General features: G+C 43.1%; 1 protein-coding gene across 5 annotated transcripts in view; it reads left to right on the top strand.

Moving 5' to 3' along the window:
* Nucleotides 1-26,765, top strand: part of Chc (clathrin heavy chain) — a 47,899-nt gene that overhangs the window by 17,777 nt on the left and 3,357 nt on the right. For 2 of the 5 annotated variants that reach the window (XM_028313231.1, XM_028313234.1), the window contains 17 exons: nt 2,838-3,116; nt 3,506-3,724; nt 10,164-10,306; nt 10,660-10,794; nt 11,240-11,462; nt 11,977-12,151; nt 12,233-12,387; nt 12,641-12,865; nt 13,419-13,659; nt 15,199-15,356; nt 15,985-16,152; nt 22,626-22,775; nt 23,936-24,178; nt 24,700-24,814; nt 25,337-25,503; nt 25,962-26,048; nt 26,401-26,527. In XM_028313231.1, coding sequence (XP_028169032.1) covers nt 2,838-3,116; nt 3,506-3,724; nt 10,164-10,306; nt 10,660-10,794; nt 11,240-11,462; nt 11,977-12,151; nt 12,233-12,387; nt 12,641-12,865; nt 13,419-13,659; nt 15,199-15,356; nt 15,985-16,152; nt 22,626-22,775; nt 23,936-24,178; nt 24,700-24,814; nt 25,337-25,503; nt 25,962-26,048; nt 26,401-26,527 — 3,010 coding nt within the window. Of the gene's footprint in view, nt 1-399; nt 543-2,007; nt 2,143-2,837; nt 3,117-3,505; nt 3,725-4,555; nt 4,779-5,273; nt 5,449-5,529; nt 5,685-5,960; nt 6,186-6,691; nt 6,933-7,579; nt 7,738-10,163; nt 10,307-10,659; nt 10,795-11,239; nt 11,463-11,976; nt 12,152-12,232; nt 12,388-12,640; nt 12,866-13,418; nt 13,660-13,742; nt 13,867-15,198; nt 15,357-15,984; nt 16,153-22,625; nt 22,776-23,935; nt 24,179-24,699; nt 24,815-25,336; nt 25,504-25,961; nt 26,049-26,400; nt 26,528-26,765 lie in introns of all 5 variants that reach the window. The other 3 variants (XM_028313233.1, XM_028313232.1, XM_028313235.1) reach the window with 3 other exon arrangements.

Here is a 26,765-nt window from a genome sequence, read left to right as displayed (position 1 = left end):
ATGCATTTTCTGACGAAAAAAAAGGATACACGCTGTGATAAGCTTTTATCGCGCCATTTTATCGATTTTTCGCGATAGGCTCATACTTCTAAAATCATCGATAAGATTTTATCACGCCGCGCATTCTAGCCCGGCTGTTCTACATTATGTATGATAGATGCAGTTCTGCGAGACGTAATGGATTGGACACAAGAAAAGAGCTGATTTTTAGCTTCGAACTCCTATTTTTAGATTAAGTCGAAAAGGTGTTCATCCATTGGCAATAACATTCCCATAGAACCTACTTAGCCGTCACTGGTTGTCACCTCATAATCCCGGAATATATGAGATAAGAAAAATAGAATCCCTGATGATCCACAAACAGTTTTTCAAATAATTAATTGTAATGTAATATTTTAGGTAAACCCCTCGAGGTTGCCTGTAGTAGTGGGCGGGCTACTGGACGTGGATTGCGCAGAAGACATCATCAAGAACCTGATCTTGGTGGTACGAGGGCAGTTCTCCACGGATGAGCTGGTGGCTGAAGTCGAGAAACGCAACAGGTGCGTAAATAATTTAAAAAATATATTCGTAAGTTAGGCACTTTAAACTATGGTTGTTCATTGCGATTTCACTATTTCTCTTACCTGTTTTTCTAAAGTCAGTTGACTTCCCAACAAGTTTTTTTATGCAGAATATTTAGATTATTCTGGTGCTTTTTCATTGACTCAAATATATCATGATATCACTCTTATCTGCATATCATCCGATGAAGACATCGGATGATATGCAGGCCGGCAACTTCGTTGTGGGTAAAAAAATCAAATAAGAGTCCTAAACTGAAAGTATTTTTATTGAAAGTTTATGTAAACCTGCTGTTACTTGTAGGTTTGATGACCTAAAATCGATTTAAATTATGTATCTGTCATAGTCAAAGGTCGATATGCAGTCTCTTCGCGGAATGACTGGTCTATCCTAGGTTTGACCAAGGCCTTCAGGCAAACCTCGAAGTGAATTCTTATTTCGGCCTTTGACTAAGTCAAACCTAGAAGTGCCTAAACTGTTCAGTCAAACGTCGAAACTAAAATAATCTCTTTCGGGCTTTGCCTAGTCAATCCTAGAAACGACTGGCAGACTCGGTCAAAAGTAGACGGCAAATAGAAAACCAGCCAAGTGCGAGTCGGATTCGCTCACGAAGGGTTCCGTAAGACTTTGTTGTTGTATGGGAGCCCCCCATAAAAATTTATTTTATTTTAATTTTATGATTTATTTTTAAAATAGATATGCAACTAAATATTATGTGATTATTTCAAGGGTTCACCTGTTTACGTTTTAATATCGAGTAGAAAACTGCAACAAGTCACGTTTGCTGTATGGGAGCCCCTCTTAAATGAAAGAAAGAAAGAAAAATATTTATTCGATGCAAGTAGGTACACAGCAAGATAATAACTAAAACTATTTATTTTTAAGGTGAATAAAAAACTAAATATTTTGAGAATGATTCATGAGATACGAGCTTGGTGACAGACAACCTTTAGCGAAGTCTACTATGACTTCGCTAAAGGTTGTCGCTAAGGGTCGCATTTTAACTCTTTATCCTTTAATTTAAGGTAACAGAACCCTAAAAATTAGTAATTTCAAGATCGATCTAGAAACACTGACAAACAGCCTCAGTAAATAAGTTTAGTTACTCGTACCTTCACCTAAAGAGACAGCTGCGCGTGCGCGTGAAAACCGACCGTAACGCCTATGCAATAAGTTCAAGATCAGAATGAAGTATAGTTTAGTTTAGTCTTCATTGAGGTTTGACTAGTCAAACCCCGATTTCATTAAATTGAGTTTCGACCTTTGCCTGACCAAATTAGTTACTCCTAGGTTTAACTAACATTATTTAGTCAAAGGCCGAAATGTTTGGGCTTTGACTAAGACTTCTAGTCAGACCTGAGGACTGACTAGTCAAACCTAGGAGTGCCGGAACTTCGAGGTTTGACTATAACATATCAATAACCATTATAACCTTGATTGCAGATTGAAACTCCTCCTGCCTTGGTTGGAAACCCGAGTCCACGAGGGCTGCAACGAGCCGGCCACACACAACGCGCTCGCCAAGATCTACATCGACTCCAACAATAACCCTGAAAGATTCCTCAAGGAGAACCAGTGGTGAGTGCATAGTAGGGTGGTCCTTATTTTTGGACTTTTGAATTATCCCCGGGGCACNGTTGTGTATAAAAAAAAATAGCCGCATGGGTTCGCGAGGCACGCTTGACATCCTGTCCTGCTCACTGGAGACCAGAGCGAGCAGAATGTCAAGCGAGCCTATGCGCCCGATGTGGACGCGGCTAATCAGGTTCAATAAAATATCACTCGTGTACAACTCGATCGAGTTAACTGGTGGCCGTGACGTCACATCGACGCTCTAGGTAAGGACGAGGTGAACGCGGGGAGATTCGCGAGCTCGATCAGGTTGCAGGTTACCGAGTTAGTAATTGGAAATTCCTCAACTTAATAACCCACATTTATAAAAAACTCGGTAGGTTTGTATCATCATCACATTTCAGGTACAGGACGTCCACTGCTGAACATAGGCCTCCTCCAATGATTTCCATATCGCGCGGTTGGTAGCGGCCTGCATCCAGCGCCTTCCTAGTTCCTGCTAGCTACTTTTATGAGGTCGTCGGTCCACCTTCTGGATGGAGGTTTGTAGAGATTGGCTAAAAACTTAAACACCGAGTTTTAGAGAAAGTATCAACGCCATCTTGTAGCCAAACTTCATATTAAAATACATTGTATAAGCAACTGTAGAAACGAAAATTATGTCTTACGAATTACTAATGTTACTTTTATTACATTTACAGGTCCACACCCACCTCCTATCCGCCGATTGGCTAGTCTCTTACTTCGGCAGTCTCTCAGTGGAAGACTCGCTCGAATGCCTCAAGGCCATGCTCCAAGCCAACATCAGACAGAACCTCCAGATCTGTGTGCAAATCGCCACAAAATACCACGAGCAACTGACTACCAAGGCGCTTATCGAACTGTTCGAGAGCTTCAAGACTTATGAGGGCCTGTTCTACTTCCTCGGATCTATTGTCAACTTCAGCCAGGATTCTGAAGTGCACTTCAAGTATATTCAGGTACGTAGTTTTGTGTTTTAATGCTACAAATAAGTATGATGGTCCTCTTTAAGCTTTTATATCCATCTGTTGTTGATATTTCTTGCAATTGATGACTATTTTATGTAAACCAAGGGTCAAGCTGATCTTGAATATGAAGAAAGACAGTTCATGTATTGTAATTGACTTTTTTGTCGCCATTGTCGACTTTTGATTGAAAAATTTAACAGTTATAGCATGATTTGGCCTACGTGGGGAAGGGCCACGTTAACCAGATAGGTTAGAGAGGCCTGTTGTTCACATATTTATTCCTTAGTCGTTTTTACGACAACCAGGAGAAATTGAGGGAGAGGTAGTAAGGCCTGCTTTGTTCTTGCAATGTTACTAATCTCGAAACATTATCTTACCAGGCCGCCTGCAAGACCGGACAGATCAAGGAAGTCGAGCGCATCTGCCGGGAATCGAACTGCTACAACGCGGAGCGCGTGAAGAACTTTTTGAAAGAAGCCAAGCTGCCGGACCAGCTGCCGCTCATCATCGTGTGCGACCGCTTCGACTTCGTGCACGATCTCGTGCTGTATCTCTACCGCAACAGCCTGCAGAAGTACATCGAGATCTACGTGCAGAAGGTGACTTATATCTACTANACTTAAAATTCAAACCTTGGTAGCGACCCCTAAATGTCTTTTAAAAATTAAGAAAAAAATAATGAAAGACTTTCATATGATATATATTCAAATTACGTGGTGCCCCGCAAAATATAAGAAAAAAAATTTTTTTCGTAGGAATAAGGACCACCCTAGTGCATAGACTAGTAAACATTAACATTTTACCCTGCATGTCTCTGCGGGGGTTACTCAGAAAAACGTTATCCGATGTTTCCCTCTCCCTCCCATCCCTCTCAGGCAAAGCGAGATGACAGCAAAAGCGAAGGTGACAGTCAGACTCGAAACTACGTAAACAGCGTTTCGGAGTAGCCCTGCTGCGGTCACATAAGAATGGCGAATGCTCGCGTAATTAGAGTCTAAGCTAGAATTCGCGTAGGCGCAAGATTTCTCTATACACGCTGTAGATGGGTTTGAACACGCGTGGCGTGGGGCGGCCGCACGCCACGAGCATTAATATGCGCGCAGGCCCGCGTCGGACATCCGTCCAAAGTAGTCTGGATCGTGAACCACTAGGCCAGGCGGCAGTCCCCCGTCCTACATCATCCAAATCTCAATGAGGGTTTTCGCGAATGAAAAATCCGCCAGATGGCAATACGTAGTCGCGAGGTCCAAATGCTGCATGATTGGTTATTTTTGACATGACATTGACAGATATGTCAAAATCCACCAATCACGCTGCAGTCAGACCCCAGATCCACGTCCCGCCATCTAGCGGATCTTCAATTCGCGAAAACCCTCATTCTCTCATTAGAATCTGCAAGTCTTGAGCCACTTACTTTTTGTTACATGCAGGTACGACTCGCGCGTAGTGGGCCGCTACTGCGAGAAGCGCGACCCGCACTTAGCATGCGTTGCATACGAGCGGGGCCAATGTGACCGCGAGCTCATCGCCGTGTGCAACGACAACTCGCTGTTCAAGACGCAGGCGCGCTACCTGGTGCGCCGCCGCGACCAGGAGCTCTGGCTCGAGGTGCTCTCCGAGGCCAACCCCTACAAGCGACAGCTCATCGACCAGGTGAGACACACTATAGTCTGGTCGCCGAGCACGTACAATTTCGTCCAATGACCCCAAGCTACCCATCCTTATCGCTCGCGCGTAATTATGTTGCTGTGCGGGCGCCCGTCGCACAGTCGCGACAGCAATATAATTGCGCGCGAGCGATAATGATGGGTAGCTTGGGGACATTGGACAAAATTCTACGTGCTCGGAGACCGGGCTTTACCACCACAGAAACAATGCTTTAACGCTTAATAATCAGATGATATGTTCAAGACACTCGCGGGTGCGCTCAGATTCTCCTCCACATAACATCAATACTTCATGAGAAGTAATAAGTTTCGAAATCGCCGAGCAAATCTGAAAAGGTTCTCACTCTCGGAAATAAAACTAGCAATTCCATGTCACATGGTTTAAGATATTAGAAAACGATGAAGCGTCATATGGTACAAACTATGATGCTGTCATGGTGGCACCATCAACAAACATTCCTAAAATATCTCTTCATTACAGGTCGTGCAAACAGCTCTTTCAGAAACACAAGATCCTGAAGATATCTCAGTGACAGTGAAAGCCTTCATGACCGCCGACCTGCCCAATGAACTGATTGAGCTGCTAGAAAAGATTGTCCTGGACAACTCTGTGTTCTCAGACCACAGGAACCTGCAGAACTTGCTTATCCTCACAGGTAAGATTCGTCCAAGTTTGAGATTGTAAATAAGGGTCTAATCTATTAGCATGTGTATAAAATTGAACCTTATGTTCACAGCAATTAAGGCGGACCGGTCCCGCGTAATGGAATACATCAACCGTCTGGACAATTACGATGCGCCTGACATCGCCAATATCGCGATCAACAATGAACTCTACGAAGAAGCCTTCGCCATCTTCAAGAAGTTCGACGTCAATACCTCTGCCATTCAGGTAAAGTATAAAATCTATTTAAACTTACAGTTTAAAGAGCTAAATTGGAAATAAGAGTATTAATTGATATTCAGATATTGAACGATTGCGCCTGGGCAACAAATAAGTATCGTTTATTGGCAATTTATTGCTTTTGAATGAGATTGACTGTCATAGACGAAAATTATATTCATTGCCATACATTGAGTGGTAGTAAACCTCTTCTAAACAAAACTATAAACAATGCTATATTATTTCTCATCGCGTCTCTAATCCATCTTGTTTCTGTATCACCAGGTGTTGATAGAACAAGTGAAAGACCTGGAGCGCGCTTACGAGTTCGCTGAGCGCTGCAATGAGCCGGGCGTTTGGTCGCAGCTCGCCAAGGCCCAATTACAGCAGGGGCTCGTGAAGGAAGCAATCGACTCCTACATCAAGGCTGATGATCCTTCCGCATATATGGACGTCGTGGCCACCGCCACAGAACAGCAGTCTTGGGAAGACCTCGTGCGGTACCTCCAGGTAAGAAGTATGGAATTATTTGTGCTCCGAAAGGCCACCAGGTCATGTCTCGCAACTGGTGGCCCCTAGTGAATACGAGGATATTAGCACTTGTTTACGAGTAAGTTCTGACTAGACATTCAAAACAACTTACAACATAATATTATTTTCTTTATACCTTCAGATTGATAAATCGTATTTTAATTCTGACCAAGTACGGTAATTCAAAGAGGACATGTGTGATCCAAGCAAAACCAAGACATGTTTGTGAAAATGTACTCTTATATTTTTATTTGTAAACTGAATTATGCTACTGTCCAAGAGCTATATAAAAATTAATTGTACTACAAAGAACTCTATGCTCAAATTAGGTACGCTATCCTTCCTCCACATTTTAATAACCCATTACCATTGTTGCTGTCCAAGAGCTATATAAAAAATCATTGTACTGCAATGAACTCTATGCTCAAAGGTACGCAATCCTCCATCCAGTATACCCATTATAATAACCTAATACTTGTTCCCAGATGGCGCGCAAGAAGGCACGCGAGTCATACATCGAATCGGAGCTGATATACGCATACGCGCGCACCGGCCGCCTAGCAGACTTAGAAGAGTTCATCTCGGGGCCCAACCACGCCGACATCCAGAAGATCGGCGACCGCTGCTTCGACGACAAGATGTACAACGCGGCCAAGCTGCTGTACAATAACGTCAGCAACTTCGCGCGGCTAGCTATCACGCTCGTGCACCTCAAGGAGTTTCAAGGTTGGTGTATTATTATTGGAGAGACGCGTACTGGCCTCTTAGCAGACTTAGAAGAATTCATCTCGGGGCCCAACCACGCCGACATCCAGAAGATCGGCGACCGCTGCTTCGACGACAAGATGTACAACGCGGCCAAGCTGCTGTACAATAACGTCAGCAACTTCGCTCGGCTCGCCATCACGCTCGTGCACCTCAAGGAGTTCCAAGGTTGGTTATTGTATTATTAGCGAGATATCCGCGCACTGGTCGCCTCGCCAACTTAGTAGAATTAATCTCAGGGCTTAATCACGCCGACAATGTACAACGCTACCAAGATGCTGTACAATAACGTCAGCAACTTGCATCAAGGAGTTCCAAGGTAGGAATTTGGGCAGTTGACAAGAAAAAATCGAGGTTCGTCCATGATATCAACAAAAAAAAAAATTACGATCCGCTACCTGGCGAGATATAATTGCAGTGTGGATCCCCATTTATTCTATGGGAGCATTGGGAGCGTCGCGTTTTGACAGCTCTCAAAAAGTATGTCGATGATAATTATTTCAAATATCCTGTTGGACCAACGGCTTTTTCATGTGCCTTTCGTAGCGCAGATTCCTATTGGTTTTGTCCTTACCATGTGAAAACTGACCACATTCATTGGTTTCCAGGTGCTGTGGACAGCGCACGCAAGGCTAATTCGACGCGCACATGGAAGGAAGTTTGCTTCGCGTGCGTGGACGCGGGAGAGTTCCGCCTGGCACAGATGTGCGGTCTACACATTGTGGTGCACGCTGATGAGCTGGAGGACCTCATCAACTACTACCAGGTAGGTTGTGAACTATAATGCACCTTACATCACAGGGTGAAGATCCAATATGCTTTGTGGCATGCGGGCGAGTTTCGCCTGGCGCAGCCTCCGTGCGCAACTCCGATCTGGATTACTCCTTGGTTCCGTTTCGGTTACAGGCACCTCAAATATTTCGCTTGGTAAAGTTATGCACGCGTGACGTCACGCTAAAACGCTCCGCTCAGCTGTTATCGTACTCGCAGGTCGGGAGCGTAGCGCACACTGAACAAATGTTGTAGTATGACGTCACAACAGCAAGCTGTATACTATATATACAGGGTGTCCCGTAATGTAACGTCAAGCCGGAACTGGGTGTTGAGGCAAGTTATGCTGGTTATCAGAAAAATATAAAAAAAAATCTATGTGGCATATTTTCAAAATAATGGGCATTTAAAAAAAATCAAAAATTTCTACTCCAGGTGACGGTCTTTTTACTCGTGTTGCCACAAATCTTCACTTTTTCCAAATTTTTTTTTTGTTATGTAACCCTGAATAATGCTTCTCTAAATTGTTATCAAAATTACAAAACCAGCTGCTCCAGCTTGGATAAAAAAAATACATTATTCCCAAAAAAAATTTCAAAATAAAATTTTTGTCTAGTTTAAACTGACTGTACTGAAAAAAAAAAGTACTACGCAAGTGTGGCATGTGACGTCATAATTTGGCGCATTTAGTAAGGATTCCAAAATGGTATAACACTTGGTAAATTCTTGCTGTAATTGTCGACAATTTTTGGTTTTTTGGAAATAATCCCGTTTTTAACTTTATCTACCTTGGTTAAAAATTATTATTCTAATGTGCCCAAAATTCAAGTTTCTGTGACTGACTACCGTACAGTCAGTCACAGAAACTTTTGTCACCATGACAGTAATTAGTAGTTGACATACTGTGACAAAAGTCACCCGTGCGTGCGCGCCGTTACTACCTGCTCTGCCTGCACTTGTACTTACTTGGTAACAGGGATAATAAGGATATGAAGTTTCGGTTATGGATACGGTTACGGATATAAGAATAATATTATACCGGTTTCGGTTACGGTCACGGATATGAAATCATTTCAGATTATCCGAAAGTTTCGGATAATTTCGGTTACGGAATTATTAGAATTTCAAAAATGTAGGTATAATTCAAATAGCAAGATGCTGCGTGACCCACATAGCTACTTTATGTACCAACTAAGAGGACACCTATGTATGATAAAGGTTAAACAGGCTGGCATATTAGATGGTGCCAGGGAATGCCAGACAAGTTGGTAACAAATATTAAGATTTAAGGTACAATTCCAAGACGGGCCGCAGACCGCAAACTGCAAAACTCTATGAAATCGGCAGCGCGGCATTGCTGCTGCGGCGTGTATACTGCAGATTTCATAGAGTTTTGCAGTTTGGAATAATTGTACCCTTAGACTCCGCCTTTATCCGAAACTATCAAAACCCATTCTATTATTATATACGATTCGGCTTCGATATCTATAATACAATAGGAGTTTATTTCATGTGTCAGATGACAAGGGTGGAAACAACCTACGATTCATGTTGTTTATTTACGTGCAATATGTGGGCATATTGTAAAAGTGGAATGCCGAGTTGTATTTCTAAAACTTGTTCTATTATTTTATACTATTTGGCTGCGACTCGGCGTGACGACAATACAAAACATTTTTCGCGAATCGGTGTTCATACATTCACACAATACATTAGACGCCATGTTGTCATAAACGACATATTATAAAATCGCTGTGATTTAATATTCTTAATCATTAATTTTATGGCAAGTGTCCATCAGGAATCATTGTTCTTACACACAGAATCGTATTATTTCGCTTTCGGGTAGTAATATGTCAAAATTGTTGGTTCTTTAGGCGAACAATGTATGGAGAACGAACATTGTCCTTTCATCAAAATCGGTTCCGTGGTCTAGGCGTGAAAGCGAGACAGACAGACAGACAGAGTTACTTTCGCATTTATAATATTAGTATAGATTGGCACTGAGTACTGTAGGCCTAGGATGAACGGCATGAACGCCGTGAAAAGCTTTTATCGCGCCATTTTATCGATCTTTCGATAGGCCCATACGTTTGTCGACTAAAATCATCGATAAAATTTTATCACGGCGCGCATCCTAGCCCGGCTGTTCTATATTATGTATGATAGATGTAGTTCTGCGAGACGTGATGGATTGGACACAAGAAAAGAGCTGATTTTTAGCTTCGAACTCTTATTGTTTTTAGATTAAGTTAAAAAGGTATTTATCCATTGGCAATAACATTCCCATAGAACCAACTTAGCCGTCACTGGTTGTCATCTCATGTGACCGGAACATATTATGAGAAGAAAAATGAAATCCCTGCCAACAATTGATCCACAGAGTTTTTCATGTAGTTAATTGTAATGTAATATTTTTAGGTAAACCCCTCGAGGTTGCCTGTAGTAGTGGGTGGGCTACTGGACGTGGATTGCGCAGAAGACATTATCAAGAACCTGATCTTGGTGGTACGTGGGCAGTTCTCAACTGATGAGCTGGTGGCTGAAGTCGAGAAACGCAACAGGTGCGTAATTTATTTGTAAAAATTATTCATAAGGTAAACTATGATTGTCCTTTGCGATTTCACTATTTCTCTTGCCTGTTTTTCTAAAGTCAGTCCATTTCCCAACAAGTTTTTTATGCAGAATATTTAGATTATTCTGGTGCTTTTTCATTGGCTCAAATATATCATGATCATCACTCTTCATCGGATGATATGCAGGCCAGCTTTCTCGTTGTGGGTAAAAAATTCAAATAACTGAATCCTGAATTGAAAATGTTCATATTGGAATATAAATTGTTGAAAGTTTACGAAAAGCTGTAGGCTTGATGACCTAAAATAGATCTTAAGCTATATCGTTATAACCTTGATTCTAGATTGAAACTCCTCCTGCCTTGGTTGGAGACCAGAGTCCACGAGGGCTGCAACGAGCCGGCCACACACAACGCGCTCGCCAAGATCTACATCGACTCCAACAACAACCCTGAAAGATTCCTCAAGGAGAACCAGTGGTGAGTGCACAAACTGTTAACATTGTACCCTGCCAGGCCCTGGTCTCTGCGGGAATACTTGTTAAGTTACGTAAAACGTTATCCGAAGTTTTGAATGTTGCCATCAGTTTCACTCAAAGCGCGATGCCAGCATGATCGACGGTGACTGATAGACCTAGCGTAAACAGCGTTTCGGAGTAGCCTGCTACGGTCTCGTACGAACGCCCGCGTGCGTTTCATCTTAGGGTCTACGTTAAAACTCATGTGGAGGCGTCTGTATAGAAAAATAGTATGCAGCACTTGGAGATCGGTTTAAAAATGTGCGTTGGGGGGCGTCCGTAGCAGAGCTCAAACCGGCGTCTGACGCGAACCACTAGGCCAAGCGTTAGTCCCTCGTAATGTGAATGAATGTATTATCCCAATAAGAAGTCTTGAGCAACCGCTTAGCTATAATAATGTCTTGCAGGTACGACTCGCGCGTAGTGGGCCGCTACTGCGAGAAGCGCGACCCGCACCTCGCTTGCGTTGCATACGAGCGGGGTCAATGTGACCGCGAGCTCATCGCCGTGTGCAACGACAACTCGCTGTTCAAGACGCAGGCGCGCTACCTGGTGCGCCGCCGCGACCAGGAACTCTGGCTCGAGGTGCTCTCCGAGGCCAACCCCTACAAGCGACAGCTCATCGACCAGGTGAGACACACTATAGTCTGGTCGCCGAGCACGTACAATTTCGTCCAATGACCCCAAGCTACCCATCCTTATCGCTCGCGCGTAATTATGTTGCTGTGCGGGCGCCCGTCGCACAGACGCGACAGCAATATAATTACGCGCGAGCGATAAGGATGGGTAGCTTGGGGTCATTGGACAAAATTCTACGTGCTCGGAGACCGGGCTTTACCACCACAGAAACAATGGCTTAACGCTTAATAATCAGATTGTATATTCGAGACACTATGTCGCGGGTGCGCTCAGAGCTATTGCAGCAAGATTCTCCTCCGCATAACACCATTACTTCATGAGAAGTAATAAGCTTAGAAATCGCCGACCAAATCTGTAAAGGTTCTCACTCTCGGAACTAAAACTAGCAATTCCATGTCACATGGTTTAAGATACTAGGAAACGAAGCGTCATGTGGTGCAAACTATGATACTGTCATGGGGGCATCATCAACAAACATTCCTAAAAATATATCTCTAAATCACAGGTCGTGCAAACAGCCCTCTCAGAAACACAAGATCCTGAAGATATCTCAGTGACAGTGAAAGCTTTCATGACCGCCGACCTGCCCAATGAACTGATTGAGCTGCTAGAGAAGATTGTTCTGGACAATTCTGTGTTCTCAGACCACAGGAACCTGCAAAACTTGCTTATCCTCACAGGTAAGATTCGTCTAAGTTTGAGATTGTAAATAAGGGTCTAATCTATTAGCATGTGTATAAAATTGAACCTTATGTTCACAGCAATTAAGGCGGACCGGTCCCGCGTAATGGAATACATCAACCGTCTGGACAATTACGATGCGCCTGACATCGCCAATATCGCGATCAACAATGAACTCTACGAAGAAGCCTTCGCCATCTTCAAGAAGTTCGACGTCAATACCTCTGCCATTCAGGTAAAGTATAAAATCGATCTTGACTAAGTTTAAAGAGCAAATTTTGAAATTAGATCACTGATATTTTGATAATTGAACAGTTGCGCCTGCGCAACAAATATGTATCGCTTTTTGTATTTTTTTTTTGTGTTTATCATGCATGGGGCTAATCGATACCACTCGATGCTACCTCTTCTTACAGATTATAGATTTCAAACAAACTTATAAAACAGTACTATTTTGATTCTCAAACATGTTGTTTCTATATCCCCAGGTGTTGATAGAACAAGTGAAAGACCTGGAGCGCGCTTACGAGTTCGCTGAGCGCTGCAACGAGCCGGGCGTCTGGTCGCAGCTGGCCAAGGCTCAGCTACAGCAGGGGCTCGTGAAGGAAGCTATCGACTCCTACATCAAGGCTGATGATCCTTCCGCATATATGGATGTCGTGGCCACCGCCACAGAACAGCAGTCGTGGGAAGACCTCGTGCGGTATCTCCAGGTGAGCTCTATGCCAACAAGCTAGGCGTCTGGTCGCAGCTGGCCAAGGCTCAGCTACAGCAGGGGCTCGTGAAGGAAGCCATCGACTCCTACATCAAGGCTGATGATCCTTCCGCTTACATGGACGTCGTGGCCACCGCTACAGAGCAGCAGTCTTGGGAAGACCTCGTGCGGTACCTCCAGGTAAGAAGTCTGGAATTATTTGTGCTCCGAAAGGCCACCAGGTCATGTCTCGCAACTGGTGGCCCCTAGTGGATTACGAGGGTTATCCATATTAGCACTTGCTTGTTGACGAGTATGGTCTGACTAGACTGACAAATAAAATTACTATAGTATTAGTAAACAAATTCATTACGACATTTATTGACCAAGACACATTAATCCAAAGAGGACATGTATGATCCAAGCAAAACCTAGACATGTATGTGAAAATGTACTCTTACATTTTTATTTGTAAATTGAAATGATGCTACTGTCCAAGAGCTACATAAAAATTCCAAGCAATGCTATTCTCCCTCCAGTATGCACATTATAATAACAATACTCGTTCCCAGATGGCACGCAAGAAGGCACGCGAGTCATACATCGAATCAGAGCTGATATACGCGTACGCGCGCACTGGCCGCCTAGCAGATTTGGAAGAATTCATCTCGGGGCCCAACCACGCCGACATCCAAAAAATCGGCGACCGCTGCTTCGACGACAAGATGTACAACGCGGCCAAGCTGCTGTACAATAACGTCAGCAACTTCGCGCGACTAGCCATCACGCTCGTGCACCTCAAGGAGTTCCAAGGTTGGTTATTGTATTATTAGAGAGACGCGTACTGGCCTCTTAGCAGATTAGAAGAGTATCTCGTGGCCTCTAATCACGCTGACATCCAGAAGATCGGCGACCGCTGCTTCGACGACAAGATGTACAACGCGGCCAAGCTGCTGTACAATAACGTCAGCAACTTCGCGCGGCTAGCTATCACGCTCGTGCACCTCAAGGAGTTCCAAGGTTGGTTATTTTTATTATTAGAGAGACGCGTACTGGCCGCCTAGCAGATTTAGAAGAGTGGCCTCCAACCACGCTGACATCCAGAAGATCGGCGACCGCTGCTTCGACGACAAGATGTACAACGCGGCCAAGCTGCTGTATAATAATGTTAGCAACTTCGTCCGGCTCGCTATCACGCTCGTGCACCTCAAGGAGTTCCAAGGTTGGTTATTTTTATTATTAGAGAGACGCGTACTGGCCTCTTAGCAGATTTAGAAGAGTGTCTCGTGGCCTCTAATCACGCCGACATACAGAAGATCGGCGACCGCTGCTTCGACGACAAGATGTACAACGCGGCCAAGCTGCTGTACAATAACGTCAGCAACTTCGCTCGGCTAGCTATCACGCTCGTGCACCTCAAGGAGTTCCAAGGTTAGTTATTTTTATTATTAGAGAGACGCGTACTGGCCTCTTAGCAGATTTGGAAGAATTCATCTCGGGGCCCAACCACGCCGACATCCAGAAGATCGGCGACCGCTGCTTCAACGACAAGATGTACAACGCGGCCAAGCTGCTGTACAATAACGTCAGCAACTTCGCTCGGCTAGCTATCACGCTCGTGCACCTCAAGGAGTTCCAAGGTTGGTTATTTTTATTATTAGAGAGACGCGTACTGGCCGCCTAGCAGATTTAGAAGAGTGGCCTCTAATCACGCTGACATTCGGAAGATCGGCGACCGCTGCTTCGACGACAAGATGTACAACGCGGCCAAGCTGCTGTACAATAACGTCAGCGACTTCGCTCGGCTCGCCATCACGCTCGTGCACCTCAAGGAGTTCCAAGGTTGGTTGTATTATTAGAGAGACGCGTACTGGCCTCTTAGCAGATTTAGAAGAGTGTCTCGTGGCCTCTAATCACGCCGACATCCAGAAGATCGGCGACCGCTGCTTCGACGACATGATGTACAACGCGGCCAAGCTGCTGTACAATAACGTCAGCAACTTCGCGCGGCTAGCTAACGCTCGTGCACCTCAAGGAGTTCCAAGGTATGAATTGGGCAGATGACTAGAAAAAATCGGGAAGTTCGTCCATGATATCAACAAAAAAAAAAACGATCCGCTACCTGGCGAGATAATTATAATTACAGTGTGGATCCCCATTTATTCTATGGGAGCATTGGGAGCGTCGCGTTTTGACAGCTCTCAAAAAGTATGTCGATTATTAGTATTAGGTATTTCAACTACCCTGTTGGACCAACGGCTTTTTCATGTGCCTTTCGTAGCGCGGATTCCTATTGGTTTTGTACTAAGTGTCCTAACCAAGTGGAAGCTAACCATATTGATTGGTTTCCAGGTGCTGTGGACAGCGCACGCAAGGCTAACTCGACGCGCACGTGGAAGGAAGTTTGCTTCGCGTGCGTGGACGCGGGAGAATTCCGCCTGGCGCAGATGTGCGGTCTACACATTGTGGTGCACGCTGATGAGCTGGAGGACCTCATCAACTACTACCAGGTAATACTGCACCTTACACTGGGGTGTTAAGGTTCATTATACCTCGCGAATGTGGACGCGGTAGGCTGGCGGGCAATGTTACGAGATATACTGCATCTTACACCGAATATAAGAATTCACAGGCAGAGGCTAAGAATTCACGAAGCGGTGTTCACCCGCGCCTGCTGCGGTTGCGTGGCCGCAGTTTCTTTAGAAGGCAGATATTTTATGTAAAAAATTAAGCACTTTTTACGCCCGTGGCGTGTGCTATTTACGGCTTCACTGCGGGCAACTAGTAGGGATCACGTGCGCTACAGTTACGTGTAGCCTCGGCGGGAAGTACCCGCGTGCTTTGTGATCGGTTGACGGGCGATCGTGGTAGCACTCTGGAACTCAAAAAACTGCCTGTCTTGCGATAATCGCCCGTCAAGTTTGCGAGAGACAATCGCACCGCGGCGGGTGCGTAACCAGAGAACTCCGGTCCGTGAGTTTGGAAATAAAATGCTTATTCCTCCACCGGTGCGGGCACGGGTGGAAACTGCTCCGTGAGTCCTTAGCCTAAGATTAATTGCGCTTTGCGTGCATAAATATTGAAAAGTCAAGAGTGTATAGCATGTATGTATTAATGAATGTTTTATCTTCTCCCCAGGACCGAGGCCACTTCGACGAGCTGATCAGCCTGCTGGAGGCGGCGCTGGGGCTGGAGCGCGCGCACATGGGCATGTTCACGGAGCTGGCCATCCTCTACTCCAAGTACAAGCCCGCCAAGATGCGCGAGCACCTCGAGCTGTTCTGGGCGCGCGTCAACATCCCCAAGGTGGGTCCCTGTGGCAGGCCCGAGGCCACTCGACGAGCTGATAAGAAAGAAGTTTAAAAATTTGTACGATTCCATATTTTATAAACGGCGTCGTTTTTAAAAGCTCGCCGTTTCATGCACCGCTCGACATACATAACACTGCACAACAGCATTTCTGATGATTGGGTTATGTTACATGATATTAGTCCAATTTTTAATGACGATTTCAAATCTGTGACTGAAATATCTGTATCAGCTCTGGTTAAAAAAATATGACACTTGGGTCTTTTTGTAAAAAAACACTCTTTTTTTAGAGATGATCCTATTTTATGAAGTTGTTAAGTTGAAAAAACTTTCTTTTATTTGACTTCCTTGCTGATGCTGAAGGCAGACAGCTCTTCTGAATGATTCAACAGCAGTCAGCCATCATGTGTGCATTCCAGTGGCCCTGATAGCGTCCCTCTATCGTACAAAGGCCCTGGTGGATTTGCTCGCCATGTTCTTCACTTAGATCTGAAGTATCAACATGAGGTTCAGGTGACTTCTTAGGGTTGAAAAGACGTCTACATGCCAAACGTATGCAAGGAATTACTATTTAGTTCAATATTTTTTGGTTAATACCATTTTTGTTCAAAAATAAAAATAACAGTCGTCGCGATGGTTCAATGGTTCCTTTCAGATCATAGCGGTTTCGTACCTTAACCCTTAACCACTGACGTACGTACGTGGTACGTCGGTCAAACGGTTTTTCGTTCAAAACTTCATTTTGTGCGGGAATTTTTGCGTGTCCTTTTTGGTAGTTTCCTAGTGGCCAGAGATGCGTGTGCGACGGGAGAAAAAAGATAGGTAGCACGTCCCTAAGTAGGAGAGCTAGACCACCCGACGTATGTGGTACGTAACGTCAGTGTTAGTGTAACTTTTTCAACATCGCTTTTGTATGTTGGTCCATAGAAAAATTTAATTGTTAGCAGTCTAATTTATTTACTTGGCCGTCTATATATAAAAAAAACTCATTTACGCCAAAAATTATTACAAATGACGAAGAAATTAGCAAAAAATCCAGTGGATGAAAATTTTCATATTAGTTGCGGTTTTCGAGGACAATCATCATGATGGTGAAGGAGCTTTAGTTCATGGCTTTGGATTTGACTTCTTCTGAAGATTGTATACCATATTTTCATATTTCCTAGCTAGTTTGAAGCACGGCAAACTGGTGACCAGGTCATCAAACAAAGAAAGACTATAGAAAATAGCCTTCCTAAATGAACTGTATTAAAAAGTGACTTAATTTGTGAATTATTGCTATTGAGATTTTTGCCTGATTAAAACTGTTATTAATCTTTAATATGGCCAAAATAGAAGTTCCTAGTGTTGTCGAATATTTTTGTGTTGATTTAAAAAAAATGCCTAGCTAAATTTTATTACATCTGGAGGATTTCACCGATATCATACTATTCTATTAATGTTACTATGTTTATTTTACTATCTCTGTTTAATATAAACATGTGTGAATAATTTAAATTCAAATTTCACCAAAGTTACGCTCTATTGATACATCAGGAGGTCTTCAAAGTTACGTACGTATGCCGTACGTACGTCAGTGTTAGTGTAACAAAATGACACGTCAGTGGTTAAGGGTTAATCTACACATATTCTTATTTGTTTATAAACGTAAAAACTCAACGCATCTTTTCCACGCCTTTTGCGGAATTCAAGGCTTATCTTTCATTTCCACTGGGTCCCCAAACTAATTTTTTTAAGCCAATTTTACAAACTTTGTCACATTTAAACGGATTATTTAAACATATCCTCTCCGCAAATGAAACAAAATTGATTTAGATAATTCACACAAACACTTCTTAATGCTACCATATTAAATTATACAAAGAAAACATAGTATTTTTTGAACTGTCGGCGAATTAAGACTGAAATTTAGCAATTTTTGAGTGAAAGCTATAACACGTAAACAAGAGCTGCTACGAAAAAATGGACGGCAGATTCAGAATCAGCGACGTCAAATTAGTAAACATCATGTAATAAAAGTCAATCATCAGCCAAAAGTTGCAATTTTGTTGTGCAGTGTAATTATCGTCAATATGAAATAACATATCCACTCATCGATGGGGACTGCTCTCCGGCTTCGAGGGAACTCCCTATCCCGTCCTCCAGATGAGAGAAGATCCCTTTTTCAAGTTGTTCCCTGCATTGTGGCCCGGACAAATCCCTCGACGACCCTCGGCTCACTTTATTGTGGGCTACGAGTTGCCCGAGTTGATGAGACCTGCCGCGCTTACTTTCCGCCCAGTAAATCTATACCTTCCATGGTTGGAGGGCGTTCCCCTTTCCGCAAGCCGGTGACGCGTCCGATTGCATTGAATACTGCACATGGACGCTGGTAAGGCTCTTTTTTTACGACGGGAAATGCTTTGCGCATACGGGTCGATGGGGACGGTCAATGGATTATGTGGGACTCTCCCCGCCTACCCACTAAAGGCGGGGCCTACCCACTAAAACCCGACGGTTTCCACCAGAGCCCGAAGAAACGGAGCCGCGAGATATTGTCCTAGTTCAGGGATGGCGAACCTTTAAGTTTGAACGTGCCACTATTAAAAAAAATATTAAAGTAGTCATAGACACGTGCCATTAAATTAACACCTAATGCTATCAAGTGGCACCACTGGTGAGTGACACGACCTTACTCTACAGTGGCACTAACTGATGACGGCAAATACGACAGCTCATAATCAAAACACATTATTTACTTTTGAATTACTGAATTTGTGATTGGTGGCGTGCCCAAAATATTATGTCGCGTGCCATCATTGGCACGCGTGCCACTGTGCCACTGCCAACCCTGTCCTAGTTGGACATTCGTCCGCAGCTCCGCCTCAGACGGTAATAAAGCTCTACCTTGACTGTAAACATAGTAGAAATGGTAATAGAGTTCTGAATATTGACTGTATGTACAGGTCTGTCTAATGACGGCCTAGTGAAATTGTTATTGTAGAGGTCGCATACGACCAAACTCCTTGGCCGCTCACCTGGCTGGCGAGAAACTTCTTTTTCTTCATTGCTTTGTTTCTACACTCGGCATCAAATAAATCGCACCTCCCGCGACAAGCACTTATCAAACGTATGCATCCCCACTTCCCACCAACATTGGTACCATTTGAAAGCCTAGTTTTAAACTTCATTTCATTAAAGGAAAGGTTTTTACCCCAAAAATGTGTCTTTACAAGGATCCAGAGTCACTTCTTAAAAAAATAGGTAGTTACGCTATAGCCATTTTTTATGACTGTAAAACTGTTAAGTTGGGATTAATCGCTATCCATCTGTTAANAATCTACACATATTCTTATTTGTTTATAAACGTAAAAACTCAACGCATCTTTTCCACGCCTTTTGCGGAATTCAAGGCTTATCTTTCATTTCCACTGGGTCCCCAAACTAATTTTTTTAAGCCAATTTTACAAACTTTGTCACATTTAAACGGATTATTTAAACATATCCTCTCCGCAAATGAAACAAAATTGATTTAGATAATTCACACAAACACTTCTTAATGCTACCATATTAAATTATACAAAGAAAACATAGTATTTTTTGAACTGTCGGCGAATTAAGACTGAAATTTAGCAATTTTTGAGTGAAAGCTATAACACGTAAACAAGAGCTGCTACGAAAAAATGGACGGCAGATTCAGAATCAGCGACGTCAAATTAGTAAACATCATGTAATAAAAGTCAATCATCAGCCAAAAGTTGCAATTTTGTTGTGCAGTGTAATTATCGTCAATATGAAATAACATATCCACTCATCGATGGGGACTGCTCTCCGGCTTCGAGGGAACTCCCTATCCCGTCCTCCAGATGAGAGAAGATCCCTTTTTCAAGTTGTTCCCTGCATTGTGGCCCGGACAAATCCCTCGACGACCCTCGGCTCACTTTATTGTGGGCTACGAGTTGCCCGAGTTGATGAGACCTGCCGCGCTTACTTTCCGCCCAGTAAATCTATACCTTCCATGGTTGGAGGGCGTTCCCCTTTCCGCAAGCCGGTGACGCGTCCGATTGCATTGAATACTGCACATGGACGCTGGTAAGGCTCTTTTTTTACGACGGGAAATGCTTTGCGCATACGGGTCGATGGGGACGGTCAATGGATTATGTGGGACTCTCCCCGCCTACCCACTAAAGGCGGGGCCTACCCACTAAAACCCGACGGTTTCCACCAGAGCCCGAAGAAACGGAGCCGCGAGATATTGTCCTAGTTCAGGGATGGCGAACCTTTAAGTTTGAACGTGCCACTATTAAAAAAAATATTAAAGTAGTCATAGACACGTGCCATTAAATTAACACCTAATGCTATCAAGTGGCACCACTGGTGAGTGACACGACCTTACTCTACAGTGGCACTAACTGATGACGGCAAATACGACAGCTCATAATCAAAACACATTATTTACTTTTGAATTACTGAATTTGTGATTGGTGGCGTGCCCAAAATATTATGTCGCGTGCCATCATTGGCACGCGTGCCACTGTGCCACTGCCAACCCTGTCCTAGTTGGACATTCGTCCGCAGCTCCGCCTCAGACGGTAATAAAGCTCTACCTTGACTGTAAACATAGTAGAAATGGTAATAGAGTTCTGAATATTGACTGTATGTACAGGTCTGTCTAATGACGGCCTAGTGAAATTGTTATTGTAGAGGTCGCATACGACCAAACTCCTTGGCCGCTCACCTGGCTGGCGAGAAACTTCTTTTTCTTCATTGCTTTGTTTCTACACTCGGCATCAAATAAATCGCACCTCCCGCGACAAGCACTTATCAAACGTATGCATCCCCACTTCCCACCAACATTGGTACCATTTGAAAGCCTAGTTTTAAACTTCATTTCATTAAAGGAAAGGTTTTTACCCCAAAAATGTGTCTTTACAAGGATCCAGAGTCACTTCTTAAAAAAATAGGTAGTTACGCTATAGCCATTTTTTATGACTGTAAAACTGTTAAGTTGGGATTAATCGCTATCCATCTGTTAAAGAGGACACGTGAGATCTTTATTTGGTTTTATAACCATAAAAATTGGTCTAATTGATCCCAGAGGTGAGNTGATATAATAAATGTCATATGGTAGGCTTGGTGCCATAAACATAGAATTTTGTTGGCTTTGTATATATGAGCTAACATTAGTACCAGATCCAGGAACTGGAGTTATTTTCTCTACAAAATAGTTATTAAATAGTTCAGCTATATTTTTTGGGTCTGTCACTAATTTATTATCTACTTCCACTTCTTGAATATGGTCTTTGGGCTTGTTTATTTTTGAATTGTTTATAATCGACCATGTAGTTTTGGCTTTATTGCAAGATTTTTTTATAGAGTAGTCGTTTTGTGCCCGTTGCGTAAGTCTTATAATTTTTTTAAATAGTTTGGTATATCTAGTGTATATATTTTTGTTGTCAGAAGTCGGTTTAAGCCTGAAATTCCACAAAAGGTGTCTCTTTTTCTTGCTACATGTTTTTATTCCCCGGGATACCCATTTTGTCCTTTTCATAAGTGGTATGGTTATCAATTTGAACGGAAAGCATAAGTCATAGAATAGTCTAAAGTCGTCCATAAAACTATTGAATGCTTTGTTCGAATCCTGCGTATTATATATGTCTGCAAAAGTCAACTGTTTAAGACAGTATCTAAACTTAGTAATGTGCTCCTTACTGAAATCTCTACATTTCTTACGCCAGTATTTGAGAGACGGCAAATTATTCACGGGGACTTGAAGTAGTTGTGCAGTATGATCTGAGAGAGCAAATTCTATCACTTCCGTTCCACAAGTTTTTCTAAAATTATGTGCAAAATTGTCGATACATGTTTTACTTTTTAGTCTAGTTGGTTCTCTAATTGCTAATTTCAGGTTAAAATTCAGTAATAAACATTCAAATACACTCGGCATCAAATAAATCGCACCTCCCGCGACAAGCACTTATCAAACGTATGCATCCCCACTTCCCACCAACATTGGTACCATTTGAAAGCCTAGTTCTAAACTTCATTTCATTAAAGGAAAGGTTTTTACCCCAAAAATGTGTCTTTACAAGGATCCAGAGTCACTTCTTCAAAAAATAGGTAGTTACGCTATAGCCATTTTTTATGACTGTAAAACTGTTAAGTTGGGATTAATCGCTATCCATCTGTTAAAGAGGACACGTGAGATCTTTATTTGGTTTTATAACCATAAAAATTGGTCTAATTGATCCCAGAGGTGAGCCCAAAGTGAGGTCTATTTTCAAGTCACATTTATGGTATATGTTAATCATTTATTTAGAAATGAAATGTATTTTTCTTTAAGGATATTTATTGGGCTTTCAAATAACACCAATATTGTTGGGGTACCATGTTTGTGTCAGAAGAAAATCTTTAAAGTTCGCGTCGCGGAAGGTGCGGTTTATTTGATGTTGAGTGTAGTTCTATAGTTTCTAAACTATTGTCGTTTCCAGGTGCTCCGCGCCGCCGAGCACGCGCACCTGTGGTCGGAGCTGGTGTTCCTGTACGACAAGTACGAGGAGTTCGACAACGCCGCGCTCACCATGATGCAGCACCCCACCGAGGCCTGGCGTGAAGGACACTTCAAGGACATCATCACCAAAGTGAGTACATTATACATGCACATTTTTTTCGGACACAAAACGTAACCTCATAACCCCGCTGTTACGTTTCCGAGAAAAAACCTTGCGTCGTAGTCTTGGCGATGATGAGACAGCGCCGCATCAACGCTGCACGAGCTAAAGCGCGCGAGCGAAAGATGCTATTAGTGTCTTGGTGACCCTAACTTCGGGTCAGATTCTTTATGCATTTCAACAGACATAAAATGGCTATTGCAACCGTTGCAAGCAACTGCTAAGCACGTTTACGTTTTACGTATGACGTATCTAAACAACCAGTGGCATNTTTAATCATATAATACCCTATTTTTCTCAAATCTGCAATGTTTTAATTTTGTTAAATTGGTAATGACGTCAATTTTGGGAGAAGGGGGGGGGGGGTCCATTAAGAAATGACGATAGGATGATTGTAGGGGGGGGGGGGCCTAAAATCTGAAAAAATGGATGGCGTAATTTTTGGACGGCCCCGAGTACAAGACTGGGGAACATTGTGGCCCAGCATTGCACTAATGCTTTGAAAATGTCAATCATGGCACATGAAATGAGACCGACATGACGGCTCAGCTGGCATACTTGTTTCATAAAGTAACAAGGATGCAGCTGCGTGTGTGAAGTGTCGAAAATCGCAAACAGTTATTGCAGTGTCTAAAGTAGTATCGGCTGTTACACAATCACGCGGAAAAATGACCAATGCGTTGTGATTGAACTTTAATAGTTCAAAGTTGTATTTCACTTTGCAAACATTCGACGGCGAATACCGAGCTACACAGATATAACCCCCCTGGCGGCAGAATGGTTTATTATTTATTACCCTCNAGTGGCATGAGTACAGAGTGGCAGGGCTGGCAAAATGCCACGGGTCGGGCCCCCCCGACCCTAAGAGGTCGGAGAATTGTTTTATAAAATTTAATTTAATTGAAACAGATTACTGATTCGAAGATGGTAGTTGATGATCACTCCTGACTATGCTAATAAACCGTATCATGGCATATCAGGAGCCCAAGGCTCCTAAATGAATTTGCCACGGGCTTCGGGTGGTATAGTTACGCCGCTGTATACAACAGTCACTATACAGAGAACTAAACTCAATAGTCAAACGAAGTCTGGCCAGACTACTAACACTTACAATCTCCATCTCTTCCCAGGTCGCAAACATGGAGCTATACTACAAAGCGATCCAGTTCTACCTGGACTACAAGCCGCTCCTCCTGAACGACCTGCTCCTAGTGCTGGCGCCGCGTATGGACCACACGCGCGCCGTCAGTTTCTTCACCAAGGCCGGGCACCTGCAGCTGGTCAAGGCTTACCTGCGCTCCGTGCAGAGCCTCAACAACAAGGCCGTCAACGAGGCGCTCAACTCGCTGCTCATTGATGAGGAGGACTACCAGGTAAGGGACGTAGCTAGGTAGTTAAGCCCTGGTAAAAAAACAAGTGCACAAAAGTTGTAGTTTAAAGAGGCTCTTGTGCAAAGAAGTAAATAGGGTTCATAACTGTTTTAAAAGTATCCAAACCAAAATCATTGTCATAAAAGACAAGAAGAGGGTGCTAAGTTACTTGACGGCCAATTTTTAAGTTGGCAACACTTCACAAGCAATAGTTGGTCCTAAAATGACATCAAATAAGGCGCTCAACTCGCTGCTCATCGATCAGTAAGACGACCGGGTTCGTGACGTAGCTAGGCAATATAGTGCCTTAGACATTATAAAAGTTTACAAAACCAATGTCATTGCCATAGAAAAAGAAAGTGCAAAGTTACTAGACAGCCGATTTTTAAGTTGGCAAAATTGCATAAGTAACAGTCTAAAATGTCAGCAAATATTAAATCACTCTCAAAATATCTATGTCAAAGACAGGAATACTTGTATGAAGTTTTGTTACTTACCCAATGTTCTGGTGGTTGTCTTTGCAGGGATTAAGAACATCGATAGACGCATTCGACAACTTCGACACTATTGCGCTGGCGCAACAATTGGAGAAGCACGAACTCACCGAATTCAGAAGAATCGCCGCTTACCTGTACAAAGGTAAGCAGAAGATGACGGATGTCTTGGTTGAAGAGTGAGCGAGCGAAACTTACTAAAGTTATCGTTGGGAAAACTTGATCAAACAAATTGATGGAAAGAAATAGCTGCTATCTAAATGATCTCAATATCAAAGCGCTGAAATGGTAACGGACAAAGCAGCAGAGATTCTACACGACACGAGGCTTCAACCAATCTCTCTTTCATTTCGTTTGACGTTGCACTAAAGTTTAAAATGTCTCATCATTACAATTGTGCGCAGCGTCGCTGACATTGCATTGTGAATTGAGCCTAATAAGTATCAAATTTTTCAATAGTATTAAGATATGAACCTGTTGTTCTTGTATTTAATATTTTAGTTGTTATGTATTTAGTAGTAGTTACCTATATCCCATGTCTTATCCTGATCCTATTTTCCTAAATTTAAATCCGTTGCCGAAAATATTTTAATCTCCCCGTTTCCCCGTTTTAGAAAAAAAAGTATCAAATTACAGTCCATTCTGATTTAAATCTTACTCGTTACAGGCAACAACAGATGGAAGCAGAGCGTGGAACTGTGCAAGAAGGACGCCTTATACGCAGACGCGATGGAGTACGCGTCGGAGTCGCGCCAGCCCGAGGTGGCCGAGGAGCTGCTCAACTGGTTCCTGGAGCGAGACAACTACGAGTGCTTCTCCGCCTGCCTCTACCAGGTATGATGTTTATGATGATGATGATCAGCTACTTTAGTTTCTATTGCAGGAACACGATCATCGAATTTAACACAGGCAAATTGAGAATTTGCTCGAAGTATCATCAGGCCATTTAGTCTCCACTGCGTATAACTTACTAAAGCCTGGTCCGTGAGCACGTAGAATCCCGTCCAATGACCCCAAGCTACCCATCCTTTTGGCCAAGGCTTTAGAAGCAAATACTTAATTTAGCGGTAATTTTATTCTCCACAGCAGTTGCACGACCATCTTACATAATACAGAATTTCGACTTTGTGTCATAAGGTCATTAGTCTTCATTGCAGGATCACGACTGGCTAATTTATAAGAGACTATGAAGGATTTGGCTTACACTTCCGACGCCTGCATGATGTTCACATACTTGTCACATTAGTGGTGCTACTCTGTGTAAACTACAATAATGTCTATTTTAATTTCAGTGTTATGACCTCCTGAAACCCGATGTTGTTATCGAGCTCGCGTGGAGACATAACATCATGGACTTCGCTATGCCTTTCCTCATTCAGGTAATACTTCTACAACTACTACGTTATAAAATTGTCACCTTTCTACAACACACAATTTTCAATTTGAACTCTTTAACTGCCTACATTTTTGACGTCAATGAGGGTTTTCGCGATTGAAAAATCCGCCAGATGGCAATACGTAGACGGGAGCTCGAAATGCCGCATGATTGGTGGATTTTGACATATCTGTCAATGTCATGTCAAAAATAACCAATCATGCAGCATTTGGACCTCGCGTCTACGTATTGCCACCTGGCGGATTTTTCAATCGCGAAAACCCTCATTTACGGAACATTTTTAGCCTAATAAAATAAGGAAGGCTTCTTTTTAATACAATGATTGTTACCTGTAGACGGTGCGTGAGCTGACGACGAAGGTAGAGAAGCTTGAGGAGGCGGACGCGAAACGCAGCACTGAGAGCGCCGAGCACGAGGCCAAGCCCGCCATGATCATGGAGCCGCAGCTTATGCTCACCGCGGGTGAGTGTTGCCATTATATTATTGGTTTTTCTACTGAGTTTGTTCCGGCGTTTCTTTTCAGCACTTGCCATATGTTTGTCTCGAAGCGCTGGTAGGGCCCAAAAGATAAGGAGACATGTGAAGTGCCCCATAAGGGCTACCTTTTTTATTTACTGTGTTTTTACGTTCATAAGTGCCACTAGTGGTATACTAAATTCAATAAAATAATTTAGATTTTGAGATGTCTGAAATTGAATTG

The sequence above is a fragment of the Ostrinia furnacalis genome, unplaced genomic scaffold, assembly GCF_004193835.3.
Source record: "Ostrinia furnacalis isolate ACB-3 unplaced genomic scaffold, ASM419383v2 OfSCF4162, whole genome shotgun sequence".
NCBI lineage: Eukaryota > Metazoa > Arthropoda > Insecta > Lepidoptera > Crambidae > Ostrinia > Ostrinia furnacalis.
This window is presented reverse-complemented; position numbering and strand designations above follow the sequence as displayed.